The sequence below is a fragment of the Periplaneta americana genome, chromosome 11 (genome assembly GCF_040183065.1).
Source record: "Periplaneta americana isolate PAMFEO1 chromosome 11, P.americana_PAMFEO1_priV1, whole genome shotgun sequence".
NCBI classification, from domain to species: Eukaryota; Metazoa; Arthropoda; class Insecta; order Blattodea; family Blattidae; genus Periplaneta; species Periplaneta americana.
The window spans coordinates 36,554,361-36,578,870 of NC_091127.1; the positions used below are offsets into that span (position 1 = coordinate 36,554,361).

Here is a 24,510-nt window from a genome sequence, read left to right on the forward strand (position 1 = left end):
TGAAATATTTGATTGGAAATCTGAATCATAAAAGATATTGAAGCCTTTAGAAGATTGGCATTTCAAGTTTTATCTCTGCATGAGATACTAAAATATGTTTTCCACGATACGATTTAATATTTAAACATTATTTCCCAGCCTTCGGAATGTTAGGCATTGGTAGTAATTAAAATATTAGAAGAGGTACGTAAGGAAAAAAGGGTTAGACACTTTGTTTTTAGATAGAGTAAGTGGTATAGGAGATATAATGCTGAGAAACACGATATTACAATGCTATGTATAAATGTAAAAATCACGCCTGGATTTATAATCGCATATTCCATTACTTACCTTTGTAACATTAATATGTTTAAGTTCGCGCTCCAAATTGCAACTGGCACAGCTCATCGTTTTTACTTGAGAAAGAAGCTTCCAACTTTGCAATACTATGTCATCAAGTTGCAAACGTTCTGCACCTAATTGTTTTTCATATTCCTTATTCTCCTTCCTTAAAGCATTCAATTCAAACTGCAAGAAAAGAAAATAACATACAGCAGATTGAAGGGTGGAGAGAGTTTTTGCAATTCCTTGGCTTGGCTTTACAAGAGCCGACTCTTTGGACTTAGCTCTGACTGCAGTGATCCACTATGAACCCTAATGAAGAATGATTCATATGAATATTATATATTGAGAGGTTATAGTAAGGACTATTGTGGGTAAGAAATTTCACATAAACATGGATCCAATTTTCATGTGTGTAGAGATACAGCTGTTTGAATGTTACAGCATAACAAGTGCTACAAGTGGCAAGAAAGGAAGACAATTGACTTACATTTATTGCTTATTTACATGGTATTTAACATTTCAACAGTTTTAAAAGTAATGATTAAAAAATTCCATCACCGGTTCCACTGTACTTTTTCTGCTCTGTAGATAACAGTATGTGTTGCTATTCTGAGGTCACGTAAAATAAAGAGATGGAACACTTTCAAAATGCACGCGAAACGTACATTTCTCTTCACTTAGTAAATGCAAGGTATTGCAAAATTCTAAACTAACCTAACCTAATCTATCACAGATTCGTATATGCAAGACATACCAAAAGTTTATTCTAACCTGCGACAGATTGATATATGCACGGCATACGAAAACCCTAAAATAACCTAACCTGTCACAGATTCCCTCACCGTAGAACTTAGAAAAATTCAAGTTGGAAGTTTCATGTGGCGTGGTACAGAAAAGCCAATTCATTTCCTATTCGTTCTTTGTTCAAAAATGAATATTGGACAGAAGGTTAATAATTTCATCACAGGAAAATTTAGTTTATATCCCACAAAGATTTTTTATCTAGCAATCTCCAAAACGCTTTTCCATTTGTACAGTCAGAGTGTCCAAGATTTCGTAGGTTAAGAGTTTGAGGAACATGAAGTCTTGTCCGCTTACGTTTATTTTACTGAAAATCCTTTTAGGGTTTTCAACAGAAAATTAGCATATAACATAATGTGTAGCACTTTTATTAAACCGCCAATGCTTATCTACTATAATAGTCATTTACATGAATAAGATTTTTACACGAACGTTTTCGATACCATTTTTTGTATCATCTTCAGATGCATTATAATTAAAATTAACAATTAACATTTGTAAATGATTGAAAACATCAAACCAAATTGTAACTCAACCTGTTAGACGATCGAATTTGCATAGGAAATAGTGGACAACAGTGAACTCCAAAATGGTCATGTTAACATGTGGTTACGTGACAAGTACAAAGTAGATAAGGTTTTATACAACAACAACAACAACACACAGTGCAAAAGTGAAATTAATAATTCGTAAGCTACCCCAGTTCACTTCGTAAAAAAACAAGTGATTAAAACAAGTGCTCTACAAATTGCTTCTTACACAACGATTCAGCATTTTAGTATTATGAAGTTTTGTATAAAAACAAAGAGAGAACAGCTACAATCGCCCCATTAAAAGGCAAGACACAACAGAACTCAAAGACAGAAAAACAAAAACGACCAAACAAGTGTTCTTTTATAAAAGTTTTTATATTGGTGTTATACTATAAGTTTTATATTGCATTTTAGAAATTGATCGATATTAAGTACGCTTAGTATTACTATTAGCACTAATTACTAGTAGACATACAAATACAAGCGACATCCATAAATATATCACACACTTAATCACGAAAAGAAGTTCATAGAACACACACACCAATGGCTAGGTTTTCAATCATTTACAAATGTTAATTGTTAATTTTAATTATAATGCATCTGAAGATGACACAAAAAATGGTATCGAAAACGTTCATGTAAAAATCTTATTCATGTAAATGACTATTATAGTAGATAACCATTGGCGGCTTAATAAAAGTGTTACACATTAAATTATAGCAGCTTATCGGTAACAAAACAAAAATGAAGTTAGCATATAACACTTTCGCGCATGCACTTTTTATTAAACTAACACTCAACAATGCAACGCATTCTTAGAATACCAATATAGCGCGGCGTATTACATAGCGATGTTGAGGCTAGCCCTGCTTCCTACTACTGACTTGTAGCGAATCGATACCCTCTCCTCCCTGACCTTCCCTCAAGCTCGCGAGCGCCGCTGCATTTGAGCGAGGCCTTCGCTACGAGATTCCTGCCACCACAAGCCTCTCGCACGGAACTCTTCATCCTGAAATGACTGCCAACAATTAATGTAATATATGGAAGAATCGGAATGAAACCAAGTGCTACGATACTCATTATTACGAACTTACACTGTTACTAATTATTAGACTTCGAGGAATTGCCACGAGAATCGCAAGGTTTACTACGCACGCGGTATAGACTGTATGACAAGGGAGCGTGCAAAGCATGGAGTATGCCTCTGATGTAAACACTGAGCAGTATACTGCGGTTACAATAAAACCTGTATCCTGCATTCAAGAAATATAATGAATGATCACTGAAGTAGCAAATGTATAAACATGTAAATACACAATTATTTTGTAGTGAGATATATTAACTCTTAAAATTTAATGTAAGATACTCACATCATTCTTAAATATGTGCATTGCAGTAAAGAGTTACGTACATTTTGAGCGACTGCAAAGTAACCCCCTCCGATGGTCACTTAAACAGTTTTTATATTGGGAAAATGTACGTTCAACAATCACACGATGTAATACGTACATATTTGAAGAACGGAAAGTCACTACTTTTTAGTACACCAACTTCAGATGTCTTGTCGTGACCTGATGGTACACCATTTATAGTACGAAGTTGTGAATAGGCAGAATTTTTAGCAATAATGTTTCGCAACTTACATTTCTCTTTGCTGAAATCAGTGAATTGTTATTTTGGATAATGGTTTGTGATACTTTATCCACTATATTAAGGGCTTCTGAGAGTTTTAGTTTAGACGATTCTAACAGGATGATGCTTTTGGACACGATTTTAAAATTAGAATCAATGAACAGAATATCTTCCAATAGCTGTTCAGAAGGCAATGCTTTTACAGCTGCAACAGCGGAACTGTCTGTGCTATCCAATGCATCAATTACCTCCATTATTTTGCCGTAATGTTCTGCATAATAATTAACAGCATCCAACCACGTTCCCCAACGGGTCAAGACTGGCTGCGGGGGTAAGGGTATTCCAGGGACAATTATTTGGAATTCTCATTGTCTGGACTGAACAAATGTTTAAGCTTTGACTATTCCAACCACAGTAATGCAAAAACAAGTGCTTACATAGGTATACATTAGCTGTAGCTGCTCTATCTATTTGGACTGGTCACATCTCTTAACATGAACTGCTTATACTACGAGACCGGGCGGTCGCTCACCTCCTCTATACTAGCGTACATCGGCAACCTGATTGCATGCTGCGTGTGGCAATTCAACGAAGTCTACTAATTATAATAGCTCAAATTTTTTGAGTAAGCCTTTTAAAAGCTTCGCCACTGGTTGCCAGTGTTGTGAGTACATTGGGAGACTTCGTATTTCTGTAAATTGACGAATACTTAATCAATTTTCCGTCTGATTGTTGCTTTAAAAACCCATGGTTAAGTTTACCATAATATTCATATTGATTTAAGAAGAAAATCGTTGAAAAATGTCAGATTCTGATAATTTTACTGAGCTTATTCAAATTGTCATAATACTACATCCATATGGATCTGGATGCATGACTATTATAAAATAATAATCAGTTATTGTTGGCTCAGATAACCATCAACAGGGTATGTGTTTCGCATATCAAGGCTAATCGTGTGAGGATGGGACCTAGCTCTATCATTCGCTGATCCAGGATGGCTCACCTGTCAGCGTCGGATTCATGAATGCCACACAGAACTTGGACAATAATCGCATATAAGGGAGAACAACGGGTCAAACCGTGCCTAAGTGTACGAACCCGTCCCAGGTGCAGCCCTCATAAAGCTAAGCCAAGCCAAATGTGTCTACATGTGTTTGTGTGTGTTGTATTTGTTTTTATTTGTATGTGTTTTTCTGTATGTTTTGTGTGTTCAATAATGGTTTTATTTTTATACTTAAAACTACCATTGTACTCAATATACGAAGTATTGTTACCTTGGTTTTCGTACTCACCATTTCCTCCTTATATTCTTCTAAAGACATTTTTGTCTCCTTCAGCTTCTCCTTACATTTGGCAACTTCCGATTTTTTGTCTTGAAGCTCTTTTTCTGCCAAATGTAATTTTATCTGAACAAAATAAGAAAAACAGCATACAAAAAAATGACAAAACGTATTTCACACGAAGACATCTTTTCAAAAAGCATACTTGTCACAAGACACAAAATGTCAGGAGAAACAATAAACCTCCTCCCTTCTTCAGTATTGTGAAGAAGTATTTGAAATAATTTTACTTGAAACTGCAGGATATTGTACACAATCACCTGCTATATACAGAGTATTTCAGAAATACGGGGCATAATTTCAGGTATGTATTTCCCACATGTAGACAATCAAAATAGTTCATTACAACATGTGTCCGGAAATGCTTCATTTCCGAGTTATGGCCTTCACAACATTGAAATTCACCGGAACGTTTTTCTTTCCGCAGGTCGTTGTCATTACAGAAGATGTTCAAAATGTCCACCTCCTGCTTGAATACAGACCTCACATCGATGTCTCATTGACCTGCGAACACGATCCCAAACTCCAGGAGTATTGCGTATGTCCTCAGAACATGCCACAACAGTCTCCAGACAGTCGTATGAGGAACATTGACTTGCAACGCTACCCTTCGTGTGCTGATAGAAGGAGTCATGTTCACAGCCTCCAGAATCTCCTCCTGTACTTCTGGAGTTGTAGATCTTGGTCGTCCCCTTCCCAAACCAGAAGAGTTAGATTTTCCATACTCGCACAGACGGTAATGGAGACGTACAAATGTCTTCCGATCTGGACATTGTCGCTGTGGGTACCTCTCCTGGTACAAACGACGAGCCAGCGCAGAATTGCCGTCCGCCTTACCGTACATGAAGTTTATCTCTGCCAGCTCTTGATTTGAATACATGTCGCACAGTCTAACGCCTACACAACACTGAATGTAACCTTCGCCTCGGAATGAACTGTCAGAGTGCCCTTTTAATGTCTCCTTTGACGGCAACGACCTGCGGAAAGAAAAACATTCCGGTGAATTTCAATGTTGTGAAGGCCATACATAACTCGGAAATAAAGCATTTCCGGACACATGTTGTAATGAACTATTTTGATTGTCTACATGTGGGAAATACATACCTGAAATTATGCCCCGTATTTTTTAAACACTCTACATACATACATACATACATACATACATACATACATACATACATACATATATACATAATTACTGTATACACACATATCTATACTTACACATTTTTAGAGACCTACAAAATAATGTTAAACTCTGGAACACCCTGACACGGGTTGTTTTTGGAAGAAATTTGTTGATAAACATAACAAATTTGTATTGCTGCAGAATTTATTTGTTCCATATATTTTATGCCAAACACAAAATAATATACAACAGAATCCCTTCTTTGTTCATAAATGGGGTAAAAACTATCAGCCAATAAAAGGTCATTTAATACGATTGTAGCCACCGGCGTAACTCAGCCGGCTAAGGCGCTTTCCTGTCGATCCGGAGTTGCGCTCGGGCGCAGGTTCGATTCCCGCTTGGGCTGATTACCTGGTTGGGTTTTTCCGAGGTTTTCCCTAACAAGGCAAATGTCAGGTAATTATGGCGAATCGTCGGCCTTATCTCGCCAAATATCATCTCGCTATCACCAATTCCATCGACGCTAAATAACCTCGTGGTTGATATAGCGTCGTTAAATAACCAAGTAAAAAAATACGTTTATACGTACTGTGTACTACGTTATTGATCTTCTTTGTCCGCTCTTACCACAGTGATGCAACTACTGACTCGTAGACATAGGACGTAGTGTAAGCAGCCGGGTGAGTACAAATACTAGAGTAAAGTCGGGTGATTCCGATCGTTTACTAACGGCGGGTGATTCTGATCGCTCTGATTTCTGCCGATAGACGGCACATGAGTGAAGTTTGCAAGATGCACTGCGTATAGCTTCTAGCGTAAGTGTAGTATAGAGAAGAACAGTGTAAACATGATTGTTATTCGGCTTTAAAGAGAGATCAAAGATAAGACTGCAATACGATTTGTTGTTATTCATATTTCCCTTCTTAAGAATAAAAGGTATATATATTTAAATATACTTGTATCCTTCAAATGCGTTATTACCACAACAAAATGAGTTGTTATCTACCATAACCTTCAATAACTTCTTATAAAATCATTCGACGAGTGCTGCCAACCTGTGAGTAAAAATGTTCCTACGATTGCTGGTGATTCTGATCGCGTTTAGGCGGGTGATTTCGATCGTACTGTACACCAAATGTCTCTCGTTTGACAATAAATTCTTTTCGTTTGTTATTACAGATGGGCAAATATAAAGCGAAGAAGGTGGGACGATGGACAGAAAGAAATATGGATGAGGCTCTCGTAGCAGTTAGGGGTTGTATGTCTCTTAAAGAAGCAGCCAGGCAATTCAAAATTCCCTATACCACCCTTCAGAATAGGCATATGCAATGTATGGATCCAGCGAAATCTAGGAAACAGAAAAGGGCAGGAGGTCATACCGTTTTTAATGATGAACAAGAGATTGAGTTGAAAAACCGAATTATTAAACTTGCTCAGTTTGGTCACAGTTTAACTAAAAAGGACATTAGGAAGGCAGCTTACACATTTGCAGAAAGTAACGATATTCCTAATAAATTTTCAACAAGGAAAAAATGGCAGGCAAAGATTGGCTGACAGGGTTTCTGGAACGACATCCTGATCTTGCTAAACGGAAGCCCCAGGGATTGTTACAAGCTAGATGCGATGGGTTGAATAAAATAGATGTACAAAATTACTGTTACCTTCTTGAACAGCTGTTTAAAGATCTGAACTTGTTTAATTGTCCTGAAAGAATTTACAATTGTGACGAAACGGGCTTTCCGTTAAACACCACAGCTCAAAACCACATAATTGCTAAGAAGGGATCCAAACAAGTAATTTAAAAAACATGTGTCGAAAAAGGAGAAAATGTAACAGTGTTGGCATGCACCAGTCCAGTAGGGAATTTCATACCCCCTTTTGTAATTTACAAGGGGAAGAGGAGTCCTTCAAAAGACGTCCAGATCGGATTTCCAAATGGCATCAAAGTCATCACCACTGAATCTGGGTGGAAAACAGAAGACGCTTTTCTGCTTTGGCTGCAGCATTTTGAAAGATTTCGAGCACCAGTGTCTTCTGTTCTTGTTCTGGATGGACACATCAGCCACAAATCTTTGAGAGCCTTGGAGTTTTGTGAGGAAAAGCAAATTCATGTAATTTGTCTACCTAGCCATACAACACACAGGCTTCAACCGCTCGACAGATCATTTTTCAAGCATCTGAAACCTATTTCTGTGAAGCAAGTAATAACTTTGTCCATCGCTCTTTTTTGGAGGGTGAGGATCCAAGGAAGATCTCGAAAGTGACATTTGATGGGATTCTCAAAACAGCTTGGTGTAAAGCTGCAACCCAGGAATTGCGGTTTCCGAACAACAAGAATCTACCCTTTCAATCCCGATGTTATGCAAGAGCATGAATATCTTCCAACATTGAGTTCCTCTTCAGCACCATCAACAGTGACATACAACGAAGACAATCTGCCATCTCATGTCTCACAACAAATCTCTGAGTCTGCAGAAATTTCAAGCATGACCCCCACAGCTGATGCATCTATGTGGTCAGATTGTAATACTAGAACTGTGGAAACACCTAGACATACTACCCACAAAAGCTTCAAATCCATGACGTCAGAAAGTGAAGCTTCTCCTACGAAATCCGTGGTTTCATTTAGAGATGTTTTGCCCTCACCAGCTAAGGGTAAAAAACAGAAAAGCGCAAAAGACCTAAACAAGCAGCATGTGTACTAACAGCTCCAGAATTCCTAGGACATTTGAAAAGCAAAAGGATGTGTCTGGATACAGAGAAGGGAGCTTTCTCAACGAAACTCAAAGAAGAAGCAAAGGATCTTGTTGGAAAAAAGAAGAGCAACCAGAGCGTAATCATAAGTTAAAGAGCTTGATTTACAGAAAACTAGTTGTTTCCAGCGATGACGATGATGATAGTATTGAAATGAAGACTACAAGCCACGTAAAAGATGATAATGTATGTCAGTTTTGTTTTCTGGCTTATGATGATCCAAGATCTGTGAAGAAAGGGGACTGGATTCGATGCCAAGGAGCACAGAAAGAATGGTACCATGAAATTTGCGTCGGGGCCCAGGGAAGAAAGCAGTTTGTGTGTGGAAAATGCATGTAGAGAGTGAAGAGTATGTTGTTCATATTCTATAAAACTATTATAAAATGCATACTTTCAGATTAATGCAGTGTATTAACTTACTCACTTTCCATTCCTGCGCTTCTCTAAACGATCGAAATCACCCGAAGATAGATCAGAATCACCCGCCAATGTCGGGTGAATCCGATCGGTTACAGAGTTTAAGAATATTACAAAAATCTTTCACATCTATTTTCAAAGAAACAAATATAATTAACGCAAATTGCAGGGGAAGGAGGTGCCTTTCAATGTATACCATTGTCTTTTCATAATACAATGTAATTAACTCTCTAGAGACAATTTACACAAATTCGATCGGAATCACCCGACTTTACTCTATTTACTGTTTTAATACTACGTATTACTGAGGATGATGTACTCGTCTTTAAGCGCTGAAGGGACCACACAGCAGATTCTCTACAAGTTTCAACTTAATTTTTTATGTGAGTAAATGTATTATAATGAAATGTTCCCAGTCTAAATTAAATAAAATGTTTTCGTCGTTAACGTTAAAACAATTATTTTATTTAGAGAAGTTACCACTGTAATTATTTACTCTTTCATTTGTATATGTTATTAAAAAACCTTCTCTTTATATTTGTGTTCATATTTAGATGCTAAAATAATTCTCATTTAAGTTTCTATCTTCATGTATACGCTAAGTAAAAAATTTTGTCTACAAAATCAATCACTTTGAAAAGATAATGCATTAACTATTTCCCATTTGGGTGTCGATATATGATTGAGAGTTCAGAGCTAATACTCAGTTCGTTCAAACGTTCTAGACATTGCCACATTTTGTGTAAGTAGATTATTTATGCTACGGTATCATTCTTGAAGTGTCGTGTACACAGAAAATGGTCACAAAACGGAATAAATAGCAATCAGGAGTTTCAATGTCCGGGCTAAAGTTAGATACTTTAGAATATCAATACGTTTACCTTACAGTTCCTGAAGTATGATTTGCTTGGAACATAAGCGATCGACTGGAGTGTTCTTTGTTTTACTAGTAAAGAACTCTTTCAGTTTTAAAAAATACAATTTGATATTAAGGACCACAAAAATGTTAGAGTCCACAGGTGTGAAGTAACAGCATGCCTCACCGTAGAACGAGTGGGTCTAGGGCTCAAATCCTGGTTGGGACAAGTTACCTACTTGAGGCTTTTCCGGGGTTTCCTCTAAACCCATTAAGAGCAAACTCTGGGTAACTTTCGGCGCTGGACCATGGACTTATTTCTCCGGCATTATCACCTTCAACTCATTCAGTCGCTAGTTAACCGTATCAGTTGATAAAACGTCGTAAAATAACCAATTAAAATGTTAGAAATGTAATAATACATTTTAAAAATCTCTCTGAACACAGAACAAAATCTTGTGCCCAAAGCGGTCTTGTCAAACAAGGCAAAAGTTGTATTTGTTAGTTAAACAAATTTGAATTTGAATTGAATACATATGAATAGATATCCGAAATGAGCATAATGCTCGTGCTCGGGTACAGTCCAGTAGTCTACATAAATTTTACAGGATTCAAATAATAATGCTGATATAAATAATAATAATAATAATAATAATAATAATAATAATAATAATAATAATAATAGAATAATCGTGACAGAAATGATACAAAGATTGTAATACAAAATAATTCATTAACAACAACAATAATAATAATAATAATAATAATAATAATAATAATAATAATAATAATAATAATGATAAAACAAAAATATTTACAATAATGAAATAAATACTAAGACGGATAAAATAAAATATAAAACCACTTATAATAACCGGAAAAAATGCCAAACTCGAAAATCAACAGAAAAGTTCGTTGTATCGCAGACGATAGCAACCGCCGTATTGGCATTGTGTTGTGCATTAATGTTAGTAGTGGGGAGCTGAAAGTCTACGTAACTGCCGTTCTCTTCGAATCTTCTCGTAAAATCATGGGAAGTTAATGCTGAAGAAACAAAATGTCTACGAGTCAAACTGTTCATTATTACCAGGATAAATACAAATAATACTGAAATATATTAATCGAGTTTCAGTTATAGATCTCTCCTTTTGTGCAAGAGGTATCATATCAAAATATTTTATGAATGGCGGGGAAAATATAAATTTCAATAACTTTCTAGATTATATAGTTCTTCTGAATCAATTGCGTAAAAATATCAATTTTACGTCGCATGTGGCGATCCTCTTCCAAACCCGATTATCCAATAGCTTTTGGAATAGGTGAAAAGCCTTAATACGTCATTTAATAATGCATCTGTCAATTCATATGGATCTTGTCGAGTTTGATTTCTCATGAACTGATTCTTCCTCAAGTGACAGAAAAGATCTCAAGGTCAAGCGTTTCTAGAGCTTCATTGTTTTCTTTCCCAATAGCTTACAGTTATCCAAGTCCCACAGTGAAAATCAGATTGCTATCCTCACCAAAATTTGTTTGTCAACCTGATCTACCCTTCACTGAAACTCTTGAACCAAATGAATGCAGCATGTACAATACCCTCTCACCACTCGAGACTTACTTTCACTAATGATGTAAAAGCATGCGAATAGCAATGATTATAAGAGGAGAAAAATTCGTTCCGGCGCCGGGATCGAACCCGGGTCCTTGGTTCTACGTACCAAGTACTCTAACCATTGAGCTACGCCGAAGTTCAATCCACAGCACCTAAACCTTCTCCTCTAGTGTTTTTCCCTTTGTGGCCTGACTCCAAATTCGAAATATATGTTGACATATATTAAGTGAACTGCTATTGTACAAGGAGCGCACTCAACTGAGTGACTTGGTGGCCGGGATTCCACAGTTATATGCACTGCTGGGCGAATAATCTACGTAAAGATTAATTTTTGGTCCTACAGAATAAATGTCAGGCCACAAATGGAAAGAAAACTAGAGAAGAAGGATTCGATCCGGTGCTGTGGATTGAACTTCGACGTAGCTCAATGGTTAGAGCACTTGGTACGTAGAACCAAGGACTCGGGTTCGATCTCCGGTGCAGGAGCGAATTTTTCTCCTCTAATAATCATTGTCACCATAACAGATATATTCTGTAAGACCAGAAATTAATCTTCACGTATATGGGAATAGCCATTTTCCATTAGGCCTACACATTGTGAACTTAATAATAATAATAAGATATCTTTCTATTGTAACAAGAACATACTACATACATGTATTACTATAATGCCAAAAGAGCGCTTTCAAAATAAAGAAAACAGCCATATAAAATATTAGGAATTAAATGTTAAAGATTAAGTTCGTAGCCACCCTATCCCACTACATTCTGGCTTAGTTGCCTCATGAGTGATGCCTCATTGGTGTCACTTATGAGGTTCAGACCTTTCTTCGGACAGTTGATTAAACAACAACAAAGACTGGAATCAACCTAATAACATGTTAACTAACATCAGTATTTAGTAGTTATGGTTTTCAAACATTCTCCACCGTCTGGAAAGAATTTCATGATAAATGTTAACGCAGTGGAATATACTAACTTATTCTATACAAGTTACAAATTCATTCATTAAATAAATTAATGAAACTCACATTCAAGTTTCTTGTTTCACCCATATAATTTGACAATCTTTTGCTGCACTGCCGGTGGAGATCCGTGTATCTCCCTGCTCTTTCAGCTGTCCTATTGAGACTCTTCTCAAGGGAAGATGAATTGTTCTTCTCAGTTTCCAGTTCTTTCTATAAGAAAATTGAAAATGCAATATATGAACAAATAAACAAATTTCATTAAAGCGGTATATGCAACACATGCAATGAACTCAGTTTCATTTAGATAACTTGGTTGTCAAGCCTCCCAAGATTTTGCGAGGTTGTGAGAATAAATGAAGAAATAAGCAAAGGAAGGCGTATTACAGGCATGTCAATTGATGCCCATAGGAGCAAGCGCGCGCTTTAGAGTCCAGGAGAGCCTGAGCGCTTTACAGCGGAAAGGAAAGAGACAGACGAAAGAGGTGGTATATGTCGCTTGGTCGAGCTATATTCAGGGATGGCCAGCACTGATTCAATAAAGGGAAGAGAACTTATTAAAACTGTATCCATGTTAATTTTTAGATTTGCCTGAGAAGTGTAAGTGCCTTATAAGAATGTAAGTTTTAATTTTAATGCTCATTTTTCACAAGTTTGATTTTTTTATTCAAAATAAATATTTTCTCAACTTTTCGTATAGAAAAGTGAAATTTTCAGGTATAGGCCTATTTATTTAGTAGCCTTACAGAATGTTTTCGTAAATCTAATATACCGTATATACGTATTACTGAAGATAGTGTATTGAAATTTTTAAAAATATTCGCATGGAAATTGTTTGTAAGGAAATGAATTAACAAAGCAACTACTGTTACATCATAAGCAAAAGATACGTGCCCATGTGTTGTAAAAATATCAGCTCTGTAGCTTCAGCAGATTTCGAGAAAATAATTTAATATTCTGATGATAGGAAGTTGCTCATAATGCGATAAGAGTTTTGTTATATAATATTAGTAACACTTAAAACAGATACAGTACCTAGGTAACTTTGCTTTGTACTGTAATATTGTTTTGATTAGTTTATTGATTACTTTTATAAGGCTAAAGTTACCATCAATATAAATTCCAACTTATCATGTCATACTCAATCTCTTTCTTTGGAATATCACTTTCTTTATGAATGATGCGTTTCATCCATTTAATACAGTATAATATTATACTACTATAGAATTTAAGTGAATATTCCTTCTTAACTGTCTATTATGTTATTAAGATTTAAAACACAAGTGCAATATTAAGAAATCAGTGTTAGTACTTTTGTTTTACAGACAATATAGATAATATTAAAATAGAAAGAAGCCATATAAAAATAACGACATAAAATTTCACGTTCCGTTTGAAGTTTGTACACCACTGTTTTCTTAATCCAACAGGTTGCTTATTCATATATACAACCCTTCCTCTTTCATACTTAGCGCTTGCTGCCCGCGCACGACGTCAAGGTCAGAAAAATGCGCTTGCTTTGACATCACTGGAGTATTACTTAAAAAAAAAGTACACGATGATAAGCGCGCCCTTGCAAGAGCTCATTATTCGTATTATTTCATAATTCCACTATTTCCACTGTTGATTATTAGTGTATATTATTCCTTGTTGATTAAGCAGTCGTGGACAGCCGATAAGGGGTGGTCCTCCAGCTTGGGGGTTAGGCGAAGGGCTAACAACCCATCGCCGTAAAAAACAGCTTGTTACGAATTCATAAAGTAAGCCTTGGAATGGGACTGATTCTCTGGCACGACCACAGCTCGAAGAGGTGGAAAAATTCAAATATCTTGGACCAACAGTAACAAATATAAATGACACTCGGGAGGAAATTAAACACAGAATGAATATGAGAAATGGCTGTTATTCGGTTGAGAAGCTTTTGTCATCTAGTCTACTGTCAAAAAATCTGAAATGTAGAATTTATAAAATAGTTATACAGGGACATCATATTATTTATACTTCAATTTTTATTGTACCTGAGTTTTTGAATGTACTTCACTTCCACCCCTTCTACTAGTGAACTTCCAATCGTTCTCCACACAGAACCAAGGCCGCGTATGAGTACTGAGCTAGTGAGTATAGTACGTTCTAGAAATATGTTCGCGTTTTCCAGTGACGAAAGAGCTTTCAATATTGAATCATATTTTCCCACAGGTACTGTCGTCCGTTTGCCTACGTAGCATCCCGGTTTCCCCCACCTTCTTCTGTTCGCCCCTCTGTAAAGTCTAGTAGCTGGGCTGTCTTAGCTCTTTTCTTTAAACATTAATTTCTGTTAGGAATTGGACGTCTACGTTATACAACTGTTTAAAATAACTTAAATAGAAGGGCCTCGTTAAGTAATTAACTGTCACGTGATTTCCTCTCCCCCTTTCTACGACCCTGCGACAAAACCACTTGAACGGACAGTAGAAAGCATTTCTGAGTAATTTTATCTTTTCGGATCGGGCAGAAGTAAAGATTGAATTTACAGTACGTAAGGTACTCTTTTATAAAGTAGGTATATAATTATTTCAACATGAGTTACTCGTACGAAGGACGAAACTGGTAATTGGAATTAGGTACAATAATCTATAGTGCGATAATATGCACAAAAGAACTGAAGCCTGTATCGAAATGAACGGCCACCATTTTGAAAAATGTGTTTAAATATCCATATTATGATTATTTTTCAATTTAACTTCATTCTTCTATATTGTACGCTAATGTGCTGTAACACTACAATATACACTGCATAATAAATACATCCGCATGGATAGCTCAATTCGTGAGTAAAAGCACTAAGTGTTAATACTGTACTGTATTTTGATTAAACAAAAACCTAATGAAAATTATCAAACTCAAAATTGCGATATTTCCTAGTTTACATAAATGGATGAATTACTTTTCTTGCCCCGTATACCTAGTGAAGTGATTTGTATTTTACGCCAATATCATCGAACTCCAGTCTTGGAAGGGAGAGCAAGCGGTGTTTCCGGTTCTAGACCTTTAATCCAAAGATATAGCCAGATTAATATTAAAAATGTTAGTGAAAATAAAATGATGCCCCTGTATTACCAGTTGTTCTGTTGATTGTGATCACTTTCAGAGAGGAACAGAGATTAAGTGTGTTTGAGAATCGGATTCTTAGGAAAATATCTGGGGCTAAGAGAATGGAGAAAGTTACGCAACGCAGAACTGCACGTATTGTATTCTTCACGTAACATAATTAGGAACATTAAATCCAGACGTTTGAGATGGGCAGGACATGTAGCACGTATGGGTGAATCCAGAAATGCATATAGAGTGTTAGTTTCCCGAAAAATCTTTCCCTGAAGTCAAATTTCCTGAATCCGAATTCCCATTGTTACAAATCAACTGTAAGAATATTATGGAACGAATAAATCCGTACTTTCATCCATCCATCTACCCACCCGATATTTTTTATTTATATTTTCCCGAATGATATTGAAAGTAATATACAAATTAAATGATAAGCAGAAATGTATTGCAAGAAGGGCTATTGCAATCTGCGGAAGTGCTGAGTATGCTGTAGGTCTATTCAGATTTTATAAAGTGAATTTATAACCAAGTATCCTCAGGTAGTCAAGACGTCTATTGATGACATTGTAGTCCTTAACTGTAAGTCTAATTCGTCTTTAAAGATGTAACCAATTTCTCTTCGGCTTTGACCGAATTCTGCAATCGTGATCCAGTGTCGCTCTTTTCCTTTTGAAGTTGAGTCAGTATTGTGTAAAAGCTTGGATAGTGTTTTCCGAACTCTACTTGCATGAGACTGTGATGCTCTTCCCACAAATTATTTGTACCATGTTCGTCATTTACAGTAACATCATACTGAATCCGCTGCACCACGTACTGTGGGGAAGCAGCCCGCTTTCTGTCACGAGCTCGTACGCCGTAGATGTATGTAACATCGAAATAATCAAATACAGGAAGTAAATGGGAGCAAATGCTAATGTCAGAAGGATATGAAGAACCCAAAGGAAAAACATGTTTAGTCCAAATTTAGCAATTTTTATATTTTAATTGAATCTGGCAATTAAAATTGAGATCTTTAAGATCTCTTAATCACACAGAGGAAAAACTCGCTTGGTTCCACATCGTAAGCATATTGAGGAAAGGCTTACAAGGGAAGAAATTGTCAGTCTGCAAGTCTGTAAACGCTCTCCTGAAAAATTTGCAGAATGTGACTAAACGTGTTTTTCCACTAAACCCTTCTTATGAATCTCAGTTTTAATATTGCGGTCTCACAAGCTCCATCAGGGCTTTCTCTACATTAGACGTGTGTATGACGAGATTCAGCAGGCCCTTTCAACACTGTCACATTATGTGGGGTACAGACGTTATTGCCCATGCAGACCTTTGGAACGTACCTTATTAGATTAGATTAACATCCCAGTGAATTTTATCTCCTGCATTATTCACGTTCTTCAAATAAATACAATCAACGTACAGGAGTTTCTTTCCGCCTCGAGCTGATACAATAATAATAATAATAATAATAATAATAATAATAATAATAATAATAATAATAATAATAATAATAATAATAACAATAACAATAACAATAACAATAACAATAATACTAATAATAATACTAATAATACTAATAATAATAATACTAATAATACTAATACTAATAATAATACTACTAATAATAATACTAATAATAATAATACTAATAATAATAATACTAATAATAATAATACTAATAATAATAACAATAATAACAATACTAACAACAATAATAATAACAATACCAACAACAACAATAGTAATACTACCAACAACAATAGTAATACTAACAACAACAATAATAATAATAATACTAATAATAATAATAATAATAACAATACCAACAACAATAATAATAACAATACCAACAACAATAGTAATACTACCAACAACAATAGTAATACTAACAACAACAACAACAATAATAATAATAATAATAATAATAATAATAATAATAACAATAATAATAATAACAATACCAACAACAAACAATAATAACAATACCAACAACAATTGTAATACTAACAACAACAATAATAATAATAATAACAATACTGACAACAACAATAATAATAATAGTACTAACAACAACAATAATAGTAATAATAATAATAACAACAACAATAATAATACTAACAATAATAACAACAATAATAATAATATCATTAATAACAATAATAATACTAACAATAATAACAATAATAATAACAATAATAACAAAAACAACAATAATAACAATAACAACAATAATAACAATAATAATAATAACAATAATAATAATTAATAATAGGTCCATAACTCAATCTGAATTTACAAAAATTCCATTGCCAACGAATGTCATTGACTTTTTCGAGAATTTTTAGAGATATTCGAGAAAGTGAATACGAAATGAAATTTGGATATATGGCTTCGGGAACTTGCAATCGGGAATATAGATTCGAGAAACAGACTTTCATGAAAAAGATTTTTCGATAAACTGGATATTCAGGAATGCGGATTCAGGAAAATAGGCGGGAACGACACAGTCTATTATATACAGTCACGAAGGTCAATTCGTAATAAATATGCATCCATAGATAGTTGCTAGCCACTAGGTCGCTACTATCGCCTCATTACATACAATGCGAAATAGTACCTGCACAGTCTATTGTTCCTAGTACCCACATAAACTCAAGCTTCGTGACTATATAGGCTATTAGACTGTGGTATAATATTAAGTATGATTTTATTCATATTTCATAAAATGTTGAAGGCATTTCTGTGAAAATAAAATAGAATAATAGCCTTCTTTCTAGATATTCATGCCCGGAAAGTTACTTGATGTGAGGCAATCTTCCAAAATTAATATATTATCTGAATATTTACGAATTATGTTTACATTATTATTGTAGGTGAATTTATGACATTTAACAACGCTGCATGAATATTTCTTTCTCGTATTAGGTATCGATACAAACCCCTTGTATAAAACTCTTCTGTATATATTTTAACTAGACTGTGACCATATTTAAGACTTTGTAGTACTATTAAAATTTGTTGACATGTTTCATATTCTAGCTGTGAAACGATACACGAATACCATGGAATGTAAATAAATACAATACAATACAATACTTTACACTATCAGCCTAAAACTTTAATAAGCTAAATAAAAAAGTATAAACAAATTATATTAAAAAGTAAGCAAACATTTGCCTTTGTTCTTACCTCTGTCTGATTCACTTTAGCCTCCAGCTGAACTGTCTGCGTTTGTAACTTCGTAAAATTTTTTTTCTCTTTTTGTAACTCTTTCTCTTTATTACGCAACTGTAAATTGATAGCTGTGATTTCATTAGAGCAATTCTGAAAAGATAAAAATGAAATGTCACATTACTGAAACAAATACATTCTTATTTCTAAAAATAAACGTCGAACGCCTGCAGCAGGTAATTCAAATGAAAAAATGAACTTTTGTAATGTAATAAAATGTGTTTTAATATTATATATATTGCAAGAGCAATTAAATGAACATTTATAAAATAATTATCTTTTTGTATATTATGTATTTACGTGCCAGTATTTGTTTTTCTCTGCCAATGTCTCATGATACAATATAATTCAAGTACAGTACATAGGCCTAATATCTTAGAAGAATATGCTATATTATTTAACGTGAAGTACTGTTAATAAAAAGTCATAAAATCATAACTATATATCACAAATATTTCAATTTTCAGATAATGTTTATGCCTTGTTTGTGTTTTGTAGAAGTTGTTACATAAATTCATTACAATTTATTAACTGCTGATTATCATTGTTCATGACGTATCTCAGGCACTTATAGCATAAACTGTCTCATCTCTCATTTGTAGGACTGATTTCCCCTACAACTACAATCCCTTTCCTACTGCAACACTTTCTACATCTCTGCCCTGAACACTGAGTAGTTGTACAGTTATAGGCCTACAATTGGCAAAACTCCGTTGTAGGAGGTTACTAAATCTTACCGCTGTGTTGGAGGCGGAGTCTGGAGTTTCCCTCCGTTAATCTGAACCATTGTCGCTATAGATTGACACGTCATCTGACGCATCACTGCTATCAGTACACGCTACTATTGGGTGACAAATAGGAAGGAGGAGGTGAATAGTATATTGTGTCACTCGATTCGTGACCTATACCATGTGCAAGGGAAGATAATGGAATGTGTCGAGCATATACCGCCTGCTACAATCATCAGGGGCAGGGAACATCCCTTCAGATGGGCAGACAGTCATTGCAATAGCTGAACAGACCTTTCATGATCTTTGAAATGTACCAGGCTGATGTCGACGCCTTTTCCCCAGGAAAAAATCAAGAGAAACATGTCTGGTTTAAGATGACCGGAGATGATTAAAAGACACTCTTGTAGTATTGTTATCGATAAGCGGCCAGCTCTCTAGTTGTTGTTCAGCTTAAACATTTTACTTTCTATTATGTAAATAATTAATACGCCTAGAGCATCACCTTCCCAATAACCCAGGCTAGAATCCCGGTGAATCCAACTAAATTTGTGGTGAGAAAAGACGGGGCTGGGTGGTAGGTTTTCGCGGGCTACTCCCGTTTCCCCTATCAGTATTCCACACCACTGCTTCTTAATCATTATCATTTATATGCAATATAGTTCGCGTTCCATGCACCATGACCATAGCGAGTCATGTGTAACGCCTAATAGCGGCTAAAAGAACTGAAGCTTCGGAGTATCGTCCACTAGACAGCGACGCTTGGTGAATTACGTAAGTAAAGGCCCCGCCATTAGTTAAAAAGAATAAAGAGTGTGTGTGTTCTGAAATTGAGTTGTGTGTTGAGAATTTCGTGTGTTTGTATACACCCCAACGAAATTCTCAACACACAACTCAATTTCAGAACACACACACTCTTTGACTCTACAATATACCACACGAACACACCCTCACAGGAAACAAAACAAGAGGCGCCAAGACCAACAACGACCAGTTCTGAGGATGACCCATAAAGGTCGAAACATGTAAACAAGGTACTTTAGAATTTAACACAAGAAAGTCTTATAATACATATTCCGAAGTGATACAGTTTTAAAAGTTGTGTAATCAAGATGCATAAAAAGAATATGTAACTGCTGCTACTACTACTGCCACTGCACCTCTGAAATGTTTGTACTTAATTAGCATGAACACCACTGAAAACAGGAATACACAATAGACCTACAAGCGAGTCAAGATTCAGATGGGAAGACAGTCATTGCAAATGCCAAGCTGAACAGGCTTTTCATGATCTTTGAAATGGACCAGGCTGATATCAAAGATCTCGACGCCTTTTCCCCAGGAAAAATCAAGAGAAACGTACCGATCATAAGGTACGTCTGGTTTAAGATCACCGCAGACGATTAAAAGACACTCTATTTAAGAATCACACAACCTTTTGAGACCATGGAGCTCAGATGTTGTGTTTCTAGCCACTCTGAATGTGACTGATTACAATGATCTACCACGTTTATATTCAACCCCTCTACCCATTGCGAAAGAGAAACAGAAAAATCTTATGGGTATTACCAAGTACCTGATGGACCCTAAACATCGCAAGTTTTATGAAAATATACCAAGTCAATAAAGAAATCTGATGTGATTTTCAGTTTGTTATGGTTTTTTCTTAATTTGCATGAATGATTTTGTCTTTATTTACATCTATTCATATTATTCTGAACTAAGTGTTTAAAAAGTGAAATATAATTTTTTGTTTAATAAACATTTCGAAAAGAATAAAACCATGACCTCTTTTTGAAAATATGTACTTTTATTAATATTGATATTTTCGAAAAGTTTATTAAACAATATATATATATATATATATATATATATATATATATATATATTTTTTTTCACTCTCAGCTAGGCAGCTTTTTCGGAACTCCCATTCAATATACTCTCCTGCAAACTTGACTTTTCTAACATGCAACATTGTTCCAGCGATCCATTCATCTGTGTAAATTATAAATATTGTACAAAAGGAAATAAATAAATTAAACGTTTATATAAACATAATAATTCTTTAGTTGAATAATCAGGGCCGCCGAGAAGGGGGGGGCAAAGGGGGAGAGTGCATATGGGCCCATGAGCAGTAAGAGTCCGTCAGATTAACTGAGTGTGATTACTTTTTATTATTATGAATAATTATTCGTAGATACATACGGGTACTACTATAAAATTTTGTAAGAATATTTGTTACATAAATTTGACATATTAACTCAACAATAGTAGAATTAATACAAATTACCACTTCATATGTAAATATTTTATTTTTATATAATAGAATATCTGTTTCCCGCATTAACGTTCACCGACACGACAATTGAGAGCCCGGCATTTGCCTGAACTATGTTCCCGTCGCTTGTACTGAACACGTTCAATTATTTATTGGCTTGTTCTTTTTAAATAACAACCCCCCCCCCACTGGCCCACCACAAACTGCTAGTGGACTGTCCCAAACCGAAGTCTCAGGATCACGTTTCCTTTTCAGTACATTGTATGTTTCGTGTCGAAACTTTCGTCTTTTCGTTGTCGTTTGTCTAGTAAATTCTGTTCATTAGTGTTACTGGTTATAGTTTAACTGCATAATGGACAAGTACAGGCATAAGTCGGGAGCTGAGTAGCACAAGGAGAGACAGGAAAAATTAGAAGATATTAATATGGGTGCTAGACTGCGTGAAAAATATTATGAAGACATTAACAAAGAGATCAGTGATGAGCCGAGATATTTAAAATCAATTCATGCCTCTAATTTAGGGCCAACTCCACTGAAATCTATGAATCTCCTAAATAGTCTGAGGAAATTAAAACTGGACAGTTTATTTCCAAATATTTGCATAGCCATGAGAATATTCTATACAATTCCTGTGACAGTTGCTGATGTTGAAAGATTCTTCAGCAAAATGAAGGAAATAAAAATGTATTCACATAAACAATGTGTCAAGAACGACTGAGCAACCTTGGCTCCTTAGTCTGGAGAGCGACCTTGCTAGGTTTTTAAATTTGGATGATATAATTGATGATTTTGCATCAATGAAGTCAAGAAGAGTTGTTTGTTGATGTTGGACTGCAAGTTAGAAATTATAGATGTTTAGGAATAATGTTTCATGAATATAATATATTGTGCTAATGTGAAGTTTTGCTAAAAGTTTTCAGTGTAATGAAAGTGTATATTTTTAGGTTCGTATCTGTGTATGGGGTTATCTTTTATTTATTTTGCAAATAATTATTATGATTAGAATAACTGGTAACTTGTAATTGTTACTTTTTTTCAAGGGGGTCTGAGTACAGTATTGCATAGGGGCCCATAAATTCTGTCAGCGGCCCTGTGAATAATAATGTATCTAACTAAAATTAAATAGGCAGTAGAATATCGAATCACTTACCTCTCTGACGGCCTTTATGTTTTGAGTTAGATTATTAACTTTGTATTTTTCATTCTCGAGAAAAGTCGAAAATTCTTTAACTTCTGATTCCTTATCTTGCAGATCCTTCGACGTCTTCAGTAGCTTCGCCTAGGATATAGAGAATTAAAATTAAATCTCACATTTAAAAGTGACAGGGGATATGAGGAAATCCCTATGATTGTTGTACAGAATTAGACTAGACAAATAAATAAAATTTGCTGTAAGATTTGTAAGATTTAAATGCGTGCAATGAACGGAATTAAATAAGCCATGAATAATCCTCCAATAATTACAATGCATTAAAGTAGAATTTACTATTGAAAGTACAAGTAAAGAATTGTTTCTGAGCCACAGGCAATTAATAACTGGCACGTACACCCCATTTCAGTTTGGTTGATAGGCTTTTCCCCTCTACTCACACTCTCTACCATCAGTGAAGGGGAAGATGCTACTGTCCATCTCACAAACGTCCGACTAATTGACTTCCTACATAGTGACAATTTATTTCTGAAAGTGTTTACCGGTACTCTATATTTCGAAAATCCATACTAAGCGTTTATATTGAATTTTATTGCCGTTTATATTAACTGGCACATTAAAAAGCTACTGACAACAGAAGATAAATGTTTTCTCCACCGCTAGTTGCTACTCTACAGCATACACAATGGGACAATCTGCACTGTGTCACTCCCCTCTGACTTCATAATACAAACTAACATTCCTAAATGTAATTAATTATTAGTTGAAAATATTACAAGAACTACACTAAAATATACTCTAACATGTAATTGTCAACCATCTGTGACACTGTGTTTTATATTCACTTATATACTTTATTTCATATTTTATTTTCTAATGTGTACAGCTTGGGGGTGTAGGTATAAGAGGTAACAGCTACCGTTCTGTCACTGACGGACTCAGGGCAAGTAGAAGGAGAAAGAAATGCCTTCGCATCCTCTCAACTTGTATGAAATGTCGTTTAGAGTAAAGTTGCCTAATGTCGTGATACCCCTAATTCCGTGATACGTTTTTTTTCACCGACTATCACGAGATTGGATATCTTGCTTGAAAGTTCACCGATGTCTCAAAAGTAGGTGAAAGATGCACTCTTTCGAGAAAGATGTCTGGCGCTACGATCGAACAGCAAAGCTTTGATTGACATTCAGTTTAAAAAAAGTATCACGGGTTTAGGGGTATCACGGGATTACGCAACTTTATCCTATACTGTATACAGATTGGCCCACTTAACTCTTTCACCTCCGATAACGTGTGAAATATTTCAGATTCTGTACACAAACTGACAATTACAACTTAAATTATATCGAAGAGGGCATCTGACACATGCAGGCCTAATGAATTTTTTGTACATGAAATAATTTTCAAGATATTAAAGTCAACGTCTTTTTTTTAAATGGGAATCAACTATGTTTTATATTGCAAATGATGCGTTAGCACTGTCTAATAACATCTGGCTACTTTACTGACTGTTTGAATGTCACCGGTAAGAGTAAACATAAGCAATGTCTGACCTAGGATCAAACAGAGCGAGGGCAATTCACAGTCACAATGTATTGTACAGTACATTTTGGAAATGTTGCACATTAAGATCAGAATTCCTCCAATAATTATGAAAAATCTCTATACATAGACATTACATGCCAAAA

The 24,510-nt window shown here is 35.2% G+C and overlaps 1 protein-coding gene across 7 annotated transcripts in view; it reads right to left on the bottom strand.

Moving 5' to 3' along the window:
* LOC138708928 (ankyrin repeat domain-containing protein 1-like) overlaps positions 1 to 24,510 on the bottom strand; it is a 91,719-nt gene that overhangs the window by 44,327 nt on the left and 22,882 nt on the right. For all 7 annotated transcript variants that reach the window (XM_069839297.1, XM_069839295.1, XM_069839293.1 and 4 more), the window contains 5 exons: positions 22,826 to 22,954; positions 18,628 to 18,762; positions 12,433 to 12,579; positions 4,589 to 4,702; positions 331 to 507 (listed from right to left, as the gene is read on the bottom strand). In XM_069839297.1, the coding sequence (XP_069695398.1) occupies positions 331 to 507; positions 4,589 to 4,702; positions 12,433 to 12,579; positions 18,628 to 18,762; positions 22,826 to 22,954 (702 nt within the window). The remainder of the gene's footprint in view (positions 1 to 330; positions 508 to 4,588; positions 4,703 to 12,432; positions 12,580 to 18,627; positions 18,763 to 22,825; positions 22,955 to 24,510) is intronic.